The 21,143-nt window shown below is 37.6% G+C and overlaps 1 protein-coding gene across 2 annotated transcripts in view; it reads left to right on the forward strand.

Annotated features, from left to right (window-relative positions):
* The window catches only part of LOC131467624 (zeta-sarcoglycan), a 289,872-nt gene that overhangs the window by 159,835 nt on the left and 108,894 nt on the right, over positions 1–21,143 (forward strand). For both annotated transcript variants that reach the window (XM_058641640.1, XM_058641639.1), the window contains one exon: positions 4,193–4,402. In XM_058641640.1, coding sequence (XP_058497623.1) covers positions 4,193–4,402 — 210 coding nt within the window. The remainder of the gene's footprint in view (positions 1–4,192; positions 4,403–21,143) is intronic.

Below are 21,143 nucleotides of genomic sequence, written 5' to 3' on the forward strand. Positions count from 1 at the left end.
TTATTCCTTCTTCAAGTGAAGCTGTTTATATTCTCTTCTTTTGGGGGAGGGGAGGGGGTGCAAAAGTGGATAAGTCATGTGTACAAATGACCACCGCTGTGTGAGATGGTGTGGAATAGGGTTGGGTACTGTTCATAATTAATAATTGGGTACCGTTCATAATTAATAAAAAAAAAAAGAACGGATATAGTACCTGTATTTGTATCTGGAATTCGGTACCGGTACCAAACGTTACCTTATTTTGGTACTTTTAAAATGTTTTTCAGTCGTAAAAAAAAGTCTACACTTCTCAGTTTGAATTTTTTATTAAGAGGATTTAAGAAAAGTAAATAAATAAACATAAATAATTGTTAGGTAGAAATAAATATAGAACATTTAGGTGAGCAGGTCAAGAACAACAACAAGGCCTCTCTCTTCCACAACAAAAAAATATTATGTATGCCACTTTTGTCGCACAGTTATGCAATTAACAGACAGACGTTCCCTATTGTAAACACTGAGGTAATTACCTGTGGTGAAAACAGCCATCATTTGAATAACATTGCAGTTTTTTTCTTGTCTCGTCCACATCCAGTATTTTTCAACCTCTACACGTGCCAAACCCTTCTTTTCATGTACTGTATATTGAGTCTAAATTAAGCTGCTCTTTCAAACAAATAATAGCTGTGCTGAGATCATTGTTAGATTGCTTTTGACCGTATGCTCCGCTAGTAACCATGGTGATGTGACTCTAGCCGCTGATTTTTTTATGGCTGTCAAGATATTATGATGTTAATAAAGTTAGGTCACACTGCAGAGCCTTTAGGCTGTTGCACACTATGGGATTGATTGATGACTCTTTAGTCAGTTCAATCTAAGGAATGCATCGGAAGGAGGGAGGGAGGGAGGGATGAGTGCGGGATGGAATAAAGGAGGGAGGACAAGGGGGGAACAAATGGATTGACAACAAGGAGTATGAAGGAAGAAGGCACTGAAGTGAGATAAGGAAACAGAAGGAAGGAAGAATACAGAAATGGAGGGGATGGGTGGTTTGTTGGTGAGTACAACAAAAGTACAGCGGTAACAAGAAAATAAAAAACAAATACTCATACATAAAATATGAATGACAATGTGAAGTAGAGATGGAAGGAATGAGTAAGAGAAAGGAAAGAGAAAATGGACAGAAAGGTTTTCAAAAGGCAGGGGTGCATTTCTGTGGCAAAACAAAGTGTGGAAAAACATGACAAATTATATAATAATAAAAAAACGGCAACTACTGGGTGGGAGAAACTAGTATTCTTTGAGGTGCTGAGTTGGATTGATCAGAAATGTGCCACAAGTGTAAAGTTACAGATGGAACTGAATCACGCGTCACTTGTTGATTTTGGGGGGGAAAAAATGAAGAAAAAGATGCACACATGCACCTATTGATTCTCACCATGGAGACATAAAGGAAGAAAATGATACAAATTTGCAGCCCACAGAAATTTCACAGCTTGTACGGTACAACCGCACACAGGTACGCACACTCAGTTATTGAATCAATGTGGATGCTGAATACTGAGATAAAATGATCAGCAGGCCATCCCAGTGCCCTATTACACAGCGAAAGCCTACTATTGATTCATATGCATTGTGTCTGCACAAAGTGAAAAGATGCACCTCAAAAAGTGAAACGCAGCAGCCAGCTGAGAATAATTTGGAGCGGAATGTCTTCTATGAAAAAGCACATATGCCATTAATCCATTTTCCCATTTGACAAACAAGGAAGGTGTATTTTCACTTGGAATGAGAATGCCTCTCATCTCCAGGCCGTGCCGAGATATAAATGAGTTGGATTCACAATTGGAATCACAATTTCATAGTAGTGTGCCTGTCAAACATCGCTTAAAAAAAAAATAAAAATAAAAATATATATATATATATATCTATATATATATATATAGATATGTATATCTACAGTATATGTAATATGTATTGCATCCTTTCATCAAATCTGAAATCCAGGTTCTTGTACAATTTTAACAAATCCCTGTGCTAAAATTTCAATAACTGCTGCACACAGACACAGTGAGTTCATACATTATAGTTTATATAGTTACTCTGGAGACTAGTTTCTTGGTTGGCTCTTCATTGAATCCCCCTGCATTTCCGCATGGATTTCTTGTGCTTTCACTCTGTTTATTAGAGGGCTGGTCACACTGTTGAATTAAAGTGACCTTTAGCTGCTTGTTCTACGATTTGTAATTTAAAATGACACATTCATCTGTGGTTATCATAAAACAGTTCTTTGCAATGTGAGGTGATGTTAATATAATGTTAAAACTGCATTGATTAACTTTTAGTGAGATTTTATTTTGTTATTATTCTCAAAATGCTGAATGTCCGGGGTTTCTGAGCATCACAATTCTGAATTCCAAATTTTTTGTGGAAGTTTCTTTGCACTTCTCGTCAAAATCCGACCCGTTTGCAGCACCCTCTGTCTGTCTTGACATAAAATGAATGTCTTCATGTGTGCAGCGCAGGTATGTCACCAGGTGACACGAGATCTAAACTCCGCTGCACGTAGAAAAACAGAAAGAGTCGAGAGGGACATTGTGTCTGTTTTTGACAAGGGTTTGAATTTATTTATTTAAATGTTTTGTTAAAATCAAAGATGCTGAAGCCTTTCATTCAGATATCAGATTTGATTAACTAATGAAATGTGTTTTATGTCAATAAGGATTGGGGAATTTAAGCTACAGCAAATCAGTATCTATCCATCCATTTTCTACCACTTTATCCTCCACAGGAGGGTCGCGGGGGTGCTGTGCCAATCCCAGCTGACATAGGGCGATAGGCAGGGTCACACCCTGGACAGATCGCCAGTCCATCACAGGGCCACATAGAGACAAACAACCATCCACTCTCACACCTACAGTCAATGTAGAGTGCCCAATTTACCTAATCCCCAAATCTGCATGTTTTTGGACTGTGGGAGGAAACTGGAGAACCAGGAGAAAACCCACCCACACACGGGGGAGAAGATGCAAACTGGGTCTTGAACTCGTGGGGCCAAGTGGCCCCAAATCAGTATCAATATTTAAAACATTGTCATAATACCAAACCCAGTAAATGATTAAGCATAAAGACGGTGGATGTGAGTGAAACCAACGGCCGTGTGTTGATGTTTGTTTCTGTCTTCTGCTGAAAAACTCAACAAACCTCGAAGAGGCCGAGTCTGCATTTCCTTTATTTATTTATTTTTATGCAGGTCAGGCAGGAGTCAGCGTTTTTGTTTCCCATCAAGGCTTGTTGGTATCATCATGTGTGAGTACAGACAGGGAGGGAGAGTGAGAGCGCATCGCAGGCAGGAAGAAACCAAGAGTCGCTGAGGTGTTAAGGTCATGCTGTCTCAGCAAGTAAAGACATTATGTGTGAGAGAGACTGATAAAAAGGGAGAGAGAGTGAATTAGAGGGATGGAGAGAGAGTTTGGGGTAGGTGTGAGAGAGTTAGAGAGGAGATAGTAGAGATAGTAGTGCCTTGCAGCCAGTGTCCATATCTCTTGCCACCAATGGCTCCTCTTGCTCCACTACAACTAATGGACTCTGTCCTCCTCTGCTGTCTTATCTGCCCTTTCTCTCTCCATCCTCCCTTTCTCTCTTTCCCTATGCTATCTCTCCACTTCACTGCTTCACCTCTATATTAGTTTTTTTCATGATTGGATCTTTCTCTTGCTCGCTTAACCCTGCTCTATCACTTTTAGTCTCCTTCAGTCTCCTATGCTTTGTCTCTATCTTTCCCTCTTCTTCCCCATCATGTTCTACTTTAACTGTTCACTTCTGTTTCCTTCCTTCCCTCCACTATGACCAAAACCTTCAAAGTCCATCCTCTCCTTTGTCTGACTTATTTTTAGGCTGTAATGCAGACGTATCATCTTTGGCTCCCCTTTTTTCTTACAATCTTTCCCTTAATTCTTGTTTAGATTCTGTGCAGAGCTGAGATGTTCCCCCTGAAACCACAAACCTTTAGTAAAACAAAAGGAAGATTAAAGGGGTGGAAGAATAAATCTGAATCTGAGTTACTTAATGTCAGTGGAGCGACTCTGACTTCATATAAGAGGTTTTCTCTCAAATGGGATCACAAGGCTACGGTGATAAATTATTTCGAAGAGTAAAGATCTCATTTACATAAGTGATCTTCACACGCATTCGCCATATTTGTGTCTTACAGATGACCCAGGAGCAGTATATCCTCGCCGCGCAGCCCAACCCGCTCCACCAACGAGCGCCATCCATGTGCGGCGCCCAGGTTTACCCAGCGGTGGGAATCTACGGGTGGAGGAAAAGATGCCTGTACTTCTTCATCCTCCTCCTTCTCGTCACCATGATCGTTAACCTTGCACTGACCATCTGGATCCTTAAAGTCATGAATTTCACCCCAGTAAGTAACGTGTGTGTGTGTGTGTGCGTGTGTGCGTGCGTGTGTCATTAACATGCCAGGATATTATATGATTTTGGTTATATGCCGGAGCTTATTTGAATAAGTTATAGGTGGTTTAAAAGGTTTTCTCTAATGCCATGAGTGCATCGTCAGTTCAGTGCCGCTTTAGTACGTTTGTGTCTCTGCTCACCCATGTTTATGTTCTATTCTATTATTCTTTAACATTTAGCAGCATTTATACAGAAATCACACATACATATTTTAGGTATTGATCACAGTTGCTTAAATAACCTAACCAACTATTTTCAGTGTCCAAACCTTAGCCACAAATTAGCATTAGCTGTAGCAGCAGTGTCATATCACACACCTGTTATTTGATTGATTTAGTAGGGAATGTTAATTTGATAGTAATAGGTCACATTATCAATATTAGTCTATCAGCAGGGTTCTAGCCATTTTATTGTAATGGTAATTGCGAGGGAGCACAGCAACCTAGCAGGGGGGTTGAACATTGAACATTTGCCAATCTAAGGGTAGCCAAAGGGGAACATTGTTCTTTTTACACCATATATTCTTGGTGGGTAATTGTAGCGATCAATAGCAATCAATCGATTTTTAGAATTTTGATGTAAATACAGTCAAAATACTCAATTTTGCATGTCGGCCGCAAATCATAGCGTAACGGGCCTGTGTCAGAGTTGGCAGAAATACTCATTTCCATCTGATGCATTGTCAAAGGCCATATTTCATTGTTCAGTCTGATGGTTAAGAGGAAGCTGAACACTTAAAAAACTGCTGAATCAGCCCGAATAATCACAACTCATCTCAAAACCTATTTTTTATTCATTGACTTTTTGACGAGGTTACTTTTCTGTGCTCTTTTGTTTTCATTTATTTCTTTACTCTTATCTTTTATTGCTCACTATTTGTGATTCTTTTTATTCAATTTTCCACTGTTTTGTTTTGTTTTTTGCTGTTGATGTTCAGGCTGTGCCATTTTGCTTTGTAAGTACATTTGGGATGCGTTTATAGGAACAATGGTTTTGTGCCAGATAAGTACCATTTCACTTGACTGATTGAGGGAAAAAAAAAACAACCACTAGAGAAACATAAACATCCACTGAAGAAGATATTAAATCTGAAAAAGTGGACAATTCAAAGATCCTGAACACAGAATGGAAACACTGGCACTATTAGTGTGAAAAACAAACACTACGGTTTAGATCTTTCTCTAGTCAGTAGTTTCCTCTGTAAGTATTTGTGTGGTGTTTAAAAAAATCTCAGTCTCCCTGAGCATGTCATCCACGGGTTACAGCACCCATAAATCCAATATCCTATACTGCCTTGGGGCACTAGAAACCACAATGTGATAGTATACATGCAAATAAGACAAGATTTGACCTCTGCAAACCCCCCGGTAAAGCCTATCCACATCATGCCTTATTTTTCAGTGAGCAAGTTCAAAATATGTGACAGGAAAATAGAAAGGGAAGGGCTGCGAAAAAAAATGCCCAAGGGAAGGTAGCCGGCATTAAGTATAAAAGAGGGGAGGATATTCTAAAGGCTGTGTACCAGTGTGGGGAAAAACAGAGACAGTGTGAGAGATCAAAAGGTAGAAGGAGTTATAAAGGCAGGGAGGAAGTATGTGAATAAGTGAATAGAAGTACAGAGGTTATTACTATTTTATAGAATAGAATGCCTTTATTGTCATTATACAAGTTGTACAACGAGATTTACTTGACTTCACCTTGAAAGTGCATACAGCTAACAACGAAGAACAATAACAACAACAACAACAACAACCAGTGTATGGGTCAAGGACATTAAAAAGAAAAAGTGACCCTAGTTAACGTGAGGTGGGTTTTCAGTTGCAGCGTACTACATTAAAAGGATATACAGCCATCAAATTCTTATTGCACAATATGAAATAGCAGGTCTTTATTATTATTTCAAACGAGTGGGTGTGGTACATAAAGGCATGCTAACTGTTTATTAAACACACACAACCTACTAAAGGCTGCAAAGTTTGTAACCTATGAAAATGTTATCAACTTTGCAGGGTGTATCGACAAATAATGTTGCCTCTAAGACATGATATTCAAATCCAACGCATCTGCATTAGTTATTATGCGTTTGTATGACAATGTAAGAGTTCAGACTAGGGGTCACAGTGTTTTGTGTTTTGCTGTTTAATCCCATAACTTCACATTTACCCAGTCAATTACATTGGTATATACATATATATGTATATATATACAATTATGCGGTCTCTTCAGCACACCTCACAATAAGTAACTATATATTTTCTGTCAACTCTAAAGAAAAACATGTAGACAAGCATCGGAATACTTACATTCAAAACCCTTACTAAGATGAACACACTTCATTTAAAACTGAGTGTCCTAGTGTTTCCCACAGAATTAGATTCTGTCTGTGCTGAGTAGTCACACAGTATGGAAAACATGTGCTAAATATTCTTCTTTTTTTTTTTAAATCATTAAATATGCTGAAGCACAGAGTGTGAATAACAGAAGAAAAAAAAGGCAGAACGGCTGTCACAGTACTCATTGTCTGTACTGAATATTTCAAAACAACCCAGTGGCTATGTCGCTAAAAAATTATAATTAGAGACAGAAATCCAAGACATGACAACTCAGTTTGACACATTAGGTTATAGAAATCTCCATAAAAAACATCAACAATTAGTTGAGTTGAGAAGGCATGCAGGTGCATTCTACAGCAACAATTTCAATTCACGCATAGAAATCTTATTTTGCTATTTTAAATCATGCTGCTGAAAAGTCCCAGCCATACATAAAAGAAGCTCTTGAGCAACTCACTGTGGGATTTGGCAGCTTCCTATGAAAATGAGTCCTGGGGACAAATTTTACACAACTTTGTCCCATGAACTTACATAAATGAGCTTTGTTGTGGTTGTACAACACAAAGTCCAGTGACGGAGCACCTTTGTGTGATGCAGATAGCATTATGTTTCAGTTAGGATTAAACAATTTATCTGCTGCTGCCAAATGTTGCACACAAATATGTTAATTTAATTTACAAAGAGTTGAGAAATAACTACGGGAATGTAAGAAACAAAAAATAACAATAACATGAGTGACTTTGTCAAAATAGACTTCTGGGAAAGAGAAGAGAATTACACTGATATTGCGCAAGACTGAAAAACGAATTAAAAATGCACTTGACCTCTCTCTTGGGCCTTGTTTTTTTTTTGTTAGCTGTCAGGCTGAAAAGTAATATTGTAGAGATTAATAACCTGTGTGTTGTTCCCTTACAGCATCATTTCAGCTGCCAGCTCTAAGTCCAGTCTCTAGCTCTGCTTCAAAGTCAGGTTTTAGAGTTGCTTGGCTTTAAGCGACTTAACTGAGAACTGCACGCGTAATAATATAATACTGAAGTCGTATTTTTCTACTCAATATTTTCTTAAAAAAACAGTCAAACTCATCATCGTTTATGAGAAGAACCATTTATTGTGCAGGGCAACTTTTACCTCCTGACAGTGGCTACATTAAAAAACATCATTGCATGCTCTATTAGTCATGTGAAAAACAAGGATGCAGGAGGTCATCTAAGCTTCAGTCCATCACAGCAAATAAGAAATGACACCCCAAAGGAATATGTGACCCAAAACTGGCTGCCGTGCTTGTTAAAGGAGCATACTGTGCATTTTCCCTTACACACATGGACCGTCAACAGAAAATTGATGTTACATATCAGCTGCATTAGCATTTCAAAGAATGTTTACAACTGTGTTTGACTGCATTAAGCTCTAAATAGGACCTGGAAGATGAAGCACATGAAAAGATCACAAGAGTGAGTGAATGAGTGAGTGAGTGAGTGAGTGAGTGAGTGAGTGAGTGAGAATAGGGCTGTTTGCTTTATTACTGTTGTTTTCCCCTGTGGTACAAAAGTGTCTCTAATCTCTCTGCAGGAAGTATTATTTGCCTGCCCTTGCATCACAAATTCTAAATTTCTGATACAGGTTGTATGAAATGTAACGTTCCTGGTGAACAAAAATGACTAAATTTGTCTATTGTACTTAAGATTATACACATTTAGATCATTTCGTTTAATGTAAATAGAGGTAAGGGTACAACTGATTCCATCGTCAACAACAATAGCAACATTAATACTACTACTACTAATAATAATAATACAATGAATTACAAATGGTTTCACAATAAAGTAAAGAAACACAATTAAAATAGAACCGTTACACCCTGGACAGGTCGCCAGTCCATCACAAGGCTAGTAATAACATATAATAATAAAAATAAAAACAGCACATAAACTAGAGTAAGGTACTATCATGAAATGCTGATATAAAACTACCTTTTAAAGTTAAAGGAAGCTACTTACTAACTCTGTCCCGAAGCCCCAAAGCTTTTATTTCAAAAGATCTGTTCTGTTTCATTTTCCATCAGATAATCTAGAATTGTTGAAAAGCATTTGTCTGAGGATCCTGGTACAAGAGGTACAAAGAGCTGAAATAGTGATAAAAGCTTACCAATATACTGGGGAGCCAAGGTCTTTGTAAGTCATTAAAAGAACCGTATAATTAATTTTAAAACACACTGAAAGCCAGTGTAAATAGGCTATAACTAGGTCATAATTATGTTCAAACCTGTTTATTCAGTCAATATCGTCAAGGGACACGTCTCTCTGGAAAATTAAAATCATTTGACATTCCATATTTTCCAAACTGTAAATTTTTTCCTTAACCTATAGGTGAACTTATACTCTTAGTTTTTAATAGTTTGAGATTTAGACGTCGTAATGACAGCTCAGCAGGTTTCACCTGCAGCAGTGGGAGCAGCTCTGTCATGTGCTGTCGTGATACAATATTGGGGATGATTGCCGTCTCACTTTCAGACTTGTTGCAGTCCCGGCAACAATCAGTGCATGTATGTGTGCTTTTTGACCACAAGAGGGACTTAAACCTGCTTTTTAACATTTATTTAAACATTATAAAACAGATGAGATAGGAACATTTGCTAATTAATTTAAGACTGGCGTACCAAGAACATTATATTCACAGTATTATTATTAATAAACTTTACACACACACACAAATTAATATTATCCTGAATCCACATCTATTATTGCTTTTTATGTGCTCATCTTCCTTTTTTCTCTTAGTTCCAGGACTTTAATCCATTCTTTCTTCTAGTCTCAGTGCTATGTTTTGCCGTATTTTGCCCACTTTGTCTCTGCCATTGTTCGTCAAAACAATCAGGCTATCACTCAAATTTTCCCAAGTTCCCAACTGAAAGAAAAAAAATCAACCTATTCTCTGATTGGCTAGCACTCATTTACATCAGTATCTTACACTGCAGGTCTTGAGGCCTTTATCAGATTTTTTGGAGGACTGGATGACATTGTTTTTGCGAGAGTGAGCCATTATCTGAAATCTGCTTTTACACGAGTTAACCTTGGGGAGACAATTCACAAGGCGAGCTTGGGTACAGACCTGAAAATGGTTAGTAGGCCCGCAACACATTGTAGAAAGAAATCCTCAACCCAAAGGTTTTAAAAGGCATGAAACCTTGGCCTGTGTTCACGGGCTCGAACCCTCATTGTCCAAATGCACTAGTTGAAAGAGAGTCAAGTGATCATAGATAGATATACACCACTGTCTTGTTTCTAAGGACGCACAAGTGGCATTGACAGGGACAAATCTGATCTGTCTGCTTAAATAGCCGATGCAAATGCACATATCTGATTCATATCTTATAGGAATGAGCCATAAACCAATCTGACAACATCTGAATTCATATTTCTTTATTGTATGAATTTGCTTTGAATAGACACGTTTAACTGAAGTGGAAGGACTTGTGTGACAATATGTTTACATGCGTTTGTGCATGTTTGATAGAGAAAGAGAGGGTGGGTGGGTGTGTGTGTGTGTGTGTGTGTGTGTGCGAGCGCCCAACAATTATTCAACAATTGCTCACAATGAAATGTGTATTTGTTTGAGTGTTTTTCATGTCTGTGTGTACACCTACATCTCTGTTTCTCTCACTTTCACTGTGTCGCTCTGTGCATGTGTGTGTGTGTGTGTCCTCCCAGAGTCCTCTGGGCTTTCACTCCAGAGAAATTCAATTTCAGCTGTCACTCACCAATCAGTCTACCTAATTCCTGGTCTCGACTAGTGTGTGTGTGTGTGTTTGATTGTCATCACTACCTGCTCAAACCACAATGTTTGGTCTGTTCATAACACAGTTTGCGTTGTGCCGTTTTGCATGATGGAATCAAAAAAAACAAAAACATACTGAATTTATAATGGGATTTATACACTACACAATCTTGGTATGACATGCTTATTGTAAAAATCAATTTATGTGTTTCTTACAGTGTCCCTACTGTACTGTACTCACTCAGTAACTCAGTTGTGTTAAGATAAAAAATAAAACATGAACAATTGTGGGAAAAGTAATTTCAGTAATTTGTTTCAGTATTGGAACACATACACACACACAGACACACTCAGACATAACAATAGTAAAGTTTTCCTGGCAGTGTTTGGTGTGCTTTTTTTAAATTCTGATGGGGTGCCAATCAATGAGGATATAAAATGAAGGTTTATTAATGTGGCCCTTCCTAAATCATAGTTATAGGGTGCTTTATAGACGATAAACCTACAATGAGACGATCAATATAAATCACCAGCAGTAATTATCAGTAGGGTTATTGCTGCAGGACATAGGGTTGCAGTGGGGAAACAACAATAATAAAACAGTGAAACAGGAAAAACAAACAGACAAAAAAAAACACAAATCTGGCCCATGAATGGCTCTAAAAGTGAGGTAAGTGAGGCTGACTCATGGAGGCTTCAGTATTATACCTCAGTGTGTCGAGGACAAAAGCTTAACAGTGGTGTCCTATTAAATGCTCTTTGAATTTTAAGTAGTATTTCAAGTAAAGCAATTTATAGAAGTCTTAAAGCAGAACTTTTCAAGTCTGGACGTATTTTTTTTTTTGCCTTTTTCTCTACATAGCTCCCCCTACAGTTTCGGACATGTACCGCTTTATCCTCACTGTCGTAAAAAGACCCTTCCCCTCTCCTAGCCATGTGCATTTGTTTTCAATGGAGCATGTCCGTGCTAGTCAGCATCCATTTTGCATGCTTCTGTGTTCAATTCTCGCCATTGTTTACTCGTGGCCCCTCTCTCGGTCAGACAGTCGCCTCCTCTTCCTCGCTTCCTCCGACAAGCGGCTCTGCCATGATGAATGTCTAAAAATAACCCTATCACTGCCTTGATCTTATAGCCCGTACCTGTCTAGGGGGTGAGTGTGTAGTGCTGTAAAGCAATTTGTGTTTCTTGCGTGTCCTCCTGACTCTGGGTCGACAGCCCTGATCTTGCGAGGCTGGTTTTCTGCTACATAGAACAGACGGTGGGGGGAGTGGAGACGGCCCTCAGTTAATCATCACAATGACTCTGAAACTGTTAAATTAGGGTAAAAATCCTGCATAGTTTAATCTTAAATCACTTTAATCTTCACAGATGCACTGTCGGAGATAAAACATATTCTGTATATATAGAAACAGAAGGTTTACCTGTTGGCTCTGGCATAAAGGAGAAGATTGTACAATTTTAAATATAACATTTTTGCTTTGTTTCTTTTCATTTTTGTGCCAGCCTCCCAACAAAAGCTGGTTTAACCATTTGACTAAATCCCCCATGATGCCCTGCTGAGATTTGGGAGGCCTTTGCATGTCACGTGACGGTCCAGAAAAGCCTGTTTCTAGAAACATAATTATGTTCACAGTAAGCAATCAAGAAACCATGGTTTTGAACTATTTAGGTCATTTCGCCTACATGTTCCCTTGGACTCAAATGATCATGCTTATCACAACTTTTTGTCATCCCTCATTCAAAGATGAATCATTTCAATGTGTAGATACAATATGTTAATGTCAAAATGATGTCAATTGTCTGAAAACAGAAATGACATTTGTATTTCCTCATTAAAAAAAAAAAATAAATATATATATATATATATATATAAATAAATAAATAAATATGACGTTTTATGTCAGTGGAGATGGAAGAAAAGAGGGAACAGTGGAGAGAAATCCAGTGTTGTGCCCTCAAAACATTCAGTTGCTGCAATTTGGATTAGTAATTTCTTTCCGGCAGGTACGCAATCTCAATTAGTGGATGAGGTGCCCTTTGCTGTCACAGCTGCACTTTGGACTTATGTTGATATATATAAAGATAATACACATCTCATCAACATAAATATATGTATGTATAAAAGCCTTGCCTGAGGTAGCTTTGTTTCCTTAAATAAATAAACTAATCTGAGAGATTAGTGTGGTAAAAATGAAAACAGAGAGCTTGGAGTGAAAGAGACAAGCGGAGGATGGTGCATGCATGGAAGAAGACTGATAGGAACAAGGGGGGAGGTGAGGTGTGTGTGTGTGTGTGTGTGTGTGTGTGTGTGTGTGTGTGTGTGTGTGTGTGTGTGTGGTTTAAATAGAGTGTCCCATCATCCATGCTCAGCTTCTCCCTCCTGTCCTCTGCCTCTGGGGTCCTTGGGGACTTGGAGAGGTATCCGTATCACTGCCTCATGGAGTAGAAGTAAGTGGATGATGGGCTGGCAGAGACAAGCAAGAGTGTTGAGTTTGATGTGTGGCTGTGTGAGTCACCTTCACTATCTCCTACTTCAGGGCTGCCTTATACTGATGCTACATGAACTGTTTTGTTGTTGTGTCGGGAGGTAGTTTCATTTACTTTAAAGTGCCAATCACACACACGCCCACAGGTTTTACACAACATCCTTTGAAGGACACGACATTGACTTTCATGATTTGGACAGCCTAACCATAACCAGTTTAATGCTTATCCCTAAACTTTAAGCCCTGAACTTCAACAGTTCATTTAGAAATTACATTCTGCCAAATTTGCACCAGCTAACCCTAACCCACGAGGACTACTGGTCCTGACAAGGTCAGTGTTTCAGCTAGAAAAGGTCACAAAGTACAAGTACACACACACACACACACTTTTACAACCCAGCTTAATGAGGGAAATGGAAGTAATGCACTTTCTATCCAAACCAAAAACAGTGTAAAATTACAATGAGTGTTGTTAGTAAAACAATGTGTCATGCCAACAGTTAGAAAACAAGGTGTGTGTGTGTGTTTAATCTAGCCCAGACTCTGATAATCAATAATAATACAAAGAATACAAAGACAACAATGACTTGTAAGTCAAGTCAAAAAAGCTTAAAACTAGCAATGACCCAACGATTAGCACACGCAAACCTGGAGCACAGAGGTGAGCGCAGAACTGCTCACTTCAAATCACACTAACACACAACAGTTGCTGTTTTTGTTTGCGTATGCTGTGCATGAGTGCTTTTTTGTGTACAAGAGATAAAAAATGTGCTGTTGGAGGCAGTCTCCAAACCTGCTGTTCTCAGCTCGTCCGTCTAGACCAGCCAGTGTCATTATGGCTGCTCACACCTGCATTGTGTATTTTATCATGTGCACACAGGCATGCGCAAACATACACACACACACACACACATGCCTGCTCACATCTTTCTCACTTTGTCAGTAGCAGTGCTGACCTCAGGAATTGGGAGAGTCCAGCATGAAATACTCCCCTCCTTCCTCTCTCTCTCTCGCACATACACAGAGATATTGGAGAGGGGTTGATGTGTCGTATCCATCAGACTTAGAGTGCTGACACACCTGATGTTAAGTGCTTGAATGGTCAGTGTGCACACACACACACACACACTGAAGATGTATGGAGTTTATTTGTGTGTGTGTATGTAATGTAAAATATGTCAAAACACCCAACTCTACCTTGGTTTCTAAGCAAATCCATAGAGCAACGAAGAGATGTATTTAATCAAAGGTACAGGGGTGGAGCCTATTAATCCTTGTTAAAACATATCGTGGCTAATTTTTCAAACTACATCTATAAGTAGAGCAATGCATCAATTACCTTGTGTCTCATTTTGTTCTTAAGAGGTAATTATGTTATAATGAGACTCTCGGCTTCAGGATACTCATAGCATTGAATTTCCATCTAACGTCCTTCCCACACATTAAGTCTTTAACCTCGGAGGATCTTCCCTTTGCCGGCTGGAGGATTTGGCCTACATAATGGAAACTATTGGACAGGTTGAATATCACATCTCATTCAGAAGTTTCCACAGTTGAGGCTGGAAATATCGTCATCTTTGCAGTGGAGCCAGAGACGGGTCAAAGGTTATCCTACTCTGTGATGCCCTGTACAAACACAATCTTCCCAAAGTTCCCACACAATGACACAATTGGAACTATTCATAGAGTGGATGTCAAGCACAAAAACAGAAGACAGTGATAGAAGGAGAGTGATAGAACAAGCAAGATTATTGACTCTCACTCGCTGGTGTTTTCTTTCACTCTGCTAGTGGAGGGATACTTGGGTGACGTGGTCCTGTTACTGTGAGACGAGGAAGTGTATATAAATAATATAATAATACACTTTATTTGTATAGCACCTTACGTACAAGGATTGCCGCTCAAAGTGCTTCGCAATAAGAGGAAAATAAAATGTAAAAAGCCAATCCAACAATAAAACACAGCACAGGGTGGAATGAAAAGGAAAAGTCTAAAGTAAAAAAGTAAAAAAAAAACTCGTTTTAAATTTGAAATAAAACAAAAGATGGAAATAAAACAGTAGAATACAACACAGGGTGTCAATATGTTAAAACCCTATTCTATAGTTTGCTTATAATATAAATGATATGTGTTTGAGCTTGCTGTGTGTCATCCATCTCATTTGATTGATTTTGGGGGTTAGTTTTTGTTTTCTGATTTATTGAAAAAACAAGTAATACGACAATGTGATCATATTTGTATAAAATGCTATAACACAGGCTCCTGTACCTGGTCTGAAGACAAACGTACGTTATCACTAAACAATACCGTTTGTCAACCGTGGGGGGAGCCAGAGAGCAAATCCTACATTGTGTTACTTTAAATGATTAAATCACTTTGATGTGTATTTTAATGGGTAGCCCAGTAGGTATCTGTGTGTGTGTGTGTGTGTGTGTGTGAGAGCGAGAGAAAGACCACCAGAGTCTCAGAGTATACAGTATGTGACAACTAAATCTGAATCAGTCAGCACTTTAGGCCTATTATTTCCACTGGCAATACGTCAAATGAAGATAAATCAGGAACACACACAAACAGCAGAGCCCACTGCCTGTTTGTACAGTTTTATAAGCTCAGCCACTCTATGTGTGTTTGTGTGTGTGCGATGGGCGGGTTCAATCTAATATTTAAGTGTGTATGTGCTGTTTATGTGAGAATAAAACACTTGTCAGCACTTTTTGCTTTGTTATCTCTGCTGGCACTCTATCAAAGATATAAACAAGGATAAATAATGAACACACCTCATATAACTGTATGTAAGCTTGTGTGTATGTGCATGCGTGTGTGTGTGCGTGTACTCTACATTATACATGTTTATGGGGTAGGCATGCTTGTATAAGAGTGTGTATTTATACATGTACCATGGTATCTCTTTGTATGAAGCCAAGAAAGTTTAATCACTTACACCATTCTGTCATTTTCTATTCATCATGCATGACTTATTCCTTGTTTGCTAACAGACACACAAACAGATGCTGTCACAATTAAGAAGACAAGAGTGATTCTCTGACCCTGTTCTGATCCTGCTCTCCAAGTTAAAATGCCAAAGTTGCCATTTTCTTGAAATGAATAATAAGTCATTTGAAATGATGATTGTATTGTGTGGATGGCAGCATCACTACAACATGTAAGAGAACAACACTGTTTTCATCTACACCTTCTAAAACGTATACATTCAAAATGACAGCTCAGACCCTCACTGAAGATTTTAAGTATACAATTGGGAGATAACCCTCAGTTTTAACTTGATTTTAAAAGTTTTGAGCATTACAAAGTTAAGCACATCATTGTTTCTTAACTTAACTATTGTGCTATGGCTCAATAAAAAGGTCAGTTCTTAAGGGGGCTAATAAAGTTGACCCTGGTAGTTTTTGTGGAATCATTTTCATTTATGTGTGCAAAGTGAAATAATGGAAGCATCCAAAATAAAACTAAGATGTTTGAACAGCACTTGAAAACAACTTTTAAAACAATGAAATTGTCATGGGGGAGGGGGCTAATAATTTGGTCTTCAACTGTACATACAGTGATGTTTTACAATATAATGCATGGCTATAGGCATACATTGGCTACATTAAGTCTGTAAAATTAGCTTCAACAGTTACAGCAGCATTTAAATGCTACATATAATGCAGCAATGATTTTAATAGAATAGAATCTTTATAGTCATCGAACAATGAAATTAAATGCAAATATACATAGTCGAGCAGCTTTTCTTTCTGTACACGTTGCTCATATTTCTTCAAACACTTTTACATTAGTAATGTTCTGAAGCAAACAGTGTTGTTTCAACCTACAGTAAAGTCAAATGTTTGGAATTAACTTTTTTCCCATGTTCATTTGACTTTTTTTTTCAAAATCTTGCATGAAGTTTCAAGATAAAATGCCTGTTTTTTTTTTTACACAATACAGGTCGGCCAAATTAGATTTGTAAGCATAGCCGATCAGAATCTGTTCGTCCTGACTATCTGTTCTCATTATCTGCATGTGTTCATACTGATATTGTCTAGTCTGGCTCTTCCACGTGTATTTATATATAGGTACAGGCAAAGTCTAAACAGAAATCTGGGCCTGTTTCTGTCCCAAATGGTGATGTGGAGCTGTGGCACCAACCTTCTTTTAAACCTTTCTCTTCCACTGTGTCCATTGTTCAACACGTCGTGTTATAAGACATCCTCGCATATTCTGCTGAGCAGCGTGCCAGATCTGATACATACTATAGTTAGTAAGCCTTTACATAGTGTATCCGGTCCACATGGCTGGTGCCTTGGTATCTAGGGAGGGAACCTTAAAAAGCGCACAGTTTTGTGTTTTATTGTAGGTTATGGCTGTTTATATTGAGCACCGGGTCTGGTTATAAGAATGTGTGAGTAATCAAACTTAAAGTTGCCTGAATATTAAAATGTTCTCCCACAGTTTTCTCACAGAGTCGAGCAGAGTGACTCAGAAGACACTGACGGAGATATTCAGATTGAAGTGAATCTGTACAAATCCTATCAGAATCACACTCAAAACCACCTCCATATGTGGTTTGAATCAGCATCAGATCTTATGTGTTTTTTTTAGCCGTTCAGACTGCTGCAAAAATCAAGCTTGATACAAACTGGATATGCTTAAAAATCTCATTTGAGCTGCAGTCTAAACAAGGCTGAATAAACTGAGTCAGAGTGATCAGTGCGTTACTTTATACATATAATGGGGTCTGAATACTTCTTAAATTCAAATTCACATGCTTCATTTGGCACCTGAGTCGAGCAGCTGCTGAAGAATCATTAAGTAGCATTAGCTTTGCATTCTGCTATGCTACACAAATTCATTAATTAAATTATTCATTCAACTTCGACACTTAAAGGTTTATAAATAATATACTACTTTTGTATTTGGCTGTCTTGAGTGATCTTCAGTACAATACAAGTTGACCCACCCAAAAAAGGTTGTTTATATTTGTTTATATTGTATGTATAATTTATAAATATAACCCAAACATTTTGTGATGCTATCTGACAAGTAAACACCATTAGTAAAATCCACTAGTCCACTCTAATTACACACAATGCTTAAAAACCCTTATGGCGGCAAAACGTTGCAGTAAATATTTAACCTCTGCAGCTTTAGAAACAGCTGGATTTATCATTATTATTATTTTTTAAGTCTTTACAGAAGAGACACCCCCCAAAGGGTTAAAAGATGCTTTCTCTGTTCATTTGTGCATTAAATGATGTCTGAGGGAGATGAAATTTTAATGACCCCCAAGGGGAAATTAGATTGTTGTGGCGGCAAATAAGATACAGCAAAAAAAAAGAAAGAAAAAAGACCGGGTTATAAATAAGAATATGAGAGAATGAGGTGCTATCAAACACAACGAAGCAGACAATTACAACACTCCAGCTTATGTCAGTGCAGTCATGTGTGATCACACTGGATAACATACCGCCATGATACAAATAAAGTTATTTTTTATTTTTTTGTTATTTAAGAGACATAATTGAACACATGCAGGAATCGTGTGAGATATGGGATGGAGGACTGAGAAAATAAAGAAACAGTAATGGTCCAAGCTTTAATGCTACAAATCTTTTCCACTATAATAGCTTCACCCGGCTCCTAAAGTTGAGTGTCAGGGCTCTGAGTTGACAGTTTTGGATGTAATGGTTTATACGACTGCACTCTGTGCAGGCACTTCTATAATAATAATAATGGCTGTGACAGCAAAAACTGACACTTGCTTTTTTTCCCCCCCTAAGAATAGCAAAATATTTCAATCTAAAATATGGATGAAAATGGCATGACATGTGACAGCAGGTCCACATGAGCTATGTTACACTCTACCAACCAAAAACTCCTAATTCCGCTTACTATGCTGTTTGCTATGTTCAAAATCCAAAATAAATAAAACACGTAAGCACGTAAAATAGATGCTCATCAAATCAAACACTGGTCCAAAGCATAGAAGATAAGAGAGATAAAAGAGATAAATAAACGGGTCCATTGCTGCATTTTCTGATTGTATCACTCCCCCTTTTTAATCCAACTACCTTGAGTTTATGAAGATACATTTGAACTGATAATTAAAATAGTTTAACTTTTCAAATCTTCATACATATTCAGAAACAAACAAACAAACAGTCATATTCCATTACGATATCTCAATAAAAATGTTAATTAGAGATAGTTCACTGAACTTGAAAATTAAAGTGTCTGTGTTCATAGACAACAACATATATATATGTGTATATGTATGTATATATGTATATGTATATATATATATACAGCTCACAATAAAAATGTATTTATGATACATTGCAAAATGAATCTATCGCTCAAGAAAAGAAAAAACACACAGAAATTGGCAGGATATCAACACAAGGACATAAAATGATCAAATACATATTCTTATTTTCCTCTTGCCATGGATATAAATCAGTATGAAACAAACGTTTTTCCCTGGATATCAAGAGGAGGTATAATCTGGTCTCATTTGGTTAAAAATACAATGTTTGATAATATCTACATGAGGCGTTTATACTGAAGTGACATTGTGAAATACGACGTGAAGAATGTAAACATCAGTCATCACAGATTTGCCATTCCAAGTGAGAAATGGATCCAGACAGTGTCGTAAAGAGCTTTTAACATGGTGTTTACTGCTGTGTGATCGAGGGAAACTGAGAATGTGTGACTAATGTTCTTCTTTACATTACCCACTAATACTGGCAGTCATTTACTCCCTGAGGAGGCTCTTCAGGCAAACGTGTGAAATAGACATCTCACACTATTATATGTTGACAACTATGAGGGAGAGGGGGGAAAAAGAAAACACATATTATTATTATAAATGAAAAAAAAATCCTCTCTTTGTATTTGCTCCTCCTCAGGGGTGGAAAGAGCACTGAAATAATCTAGTCTTTAGTCTCTATACTATTATTTTCATAATGAATTAATCTGTCGATCATTTTCTCAATTAATCGAGTAATCGTTTCCATTAAGTGTCTGAAGACGTTAAAAAATGTTGATCAGTGTTTGTCAAACCTGGAAATGATGATGTTCTAGGACAGGGGTGGGCAATTATTTTCCCCAAGGGGCCACATGAGAAACAAAAAATATTGTTGAGGGCAGGGCCACATTTTAATTAATTTTAATTTAATTTAAAAAAGCAGTAAATTGTTTTATTTTGGTTTAAATTTGGCAGCATACAAACACACAATAAACACAATTACTAACCAACTGTATTAAAAATATCAAATTACTACACTATATAATGAATACTATTATACTATACTACTGTGGTGTAGTGCAGTGATTTCTTTGTTATCTGGAGCAAAAAAGCAAGAAAATATTCATATATAAGAAGCTAAAACAATCTTAATCATGAAAAAAGCTTCAAACTGATTAATCGATTATCAAAATAGTTGACGATTAATTCAACTATTAATTCGATTAACAATTGATTAAAAAAGTAACTGTTTCATCTCTTATTCTACTGCCAGTATTCTGATAACATTTTACTGAATTAAAAGTACTGGTCTAAAAATGTACTCAAGTTAAAGTAAAAAAAAGTAGCTTGTTTAAAATGTACTCGGGGTAAAAGTTACTTAGTTACTTTTTTATCAAGGTTGCGGTTCTTTCTTGTGTCGAAAGTGCTGACAAAATAAAATATGTAAACACATAATGTATCAGTCAAAGTGGGTCAAAGGTCACAAATGCTTTAACTTTTCTCATTCACTCAGGGACCTTAAGTAACGCCAATTCACCTGTCCTCGTCATTCACCTGTCCTCGTCATTCACCTGTCATCGTCATTCACCTGTCATCGTCATTCACCTGTCCTCATCATTCACGGCCAAAGTTTCCAGTATGTGGTTTATTATTTTTTTACTCAGTAACGGATGTGATTCAAAACATAGTGTAAGTAGAGTACATCCAAAACAACATACTTAAAGTTAAATTACAAATTTACTACACAAAGTAGACAAAAAACCTACTCAATAACAGTAACGCGAGTAAATGTAGCTCATTACTTTCCACCTCTGCTCCTCCTCAGTCACAGTATGCGCCGCAAGTAG

This window comes from Solea solea, chromosome 10, assembly GCF_958295425.1.
Source record: "Solea solea chromosome 10, fSolSol10.1, whole genome shotgun sequence".
In the NCBI taxonomy this organism is placed as follows: domain Eukaryota; kingdom Metazoa; phylum Chordata; class Actinopteri; order Pleuronectiformes; family Soleidae; genus Solea; species Solea solea.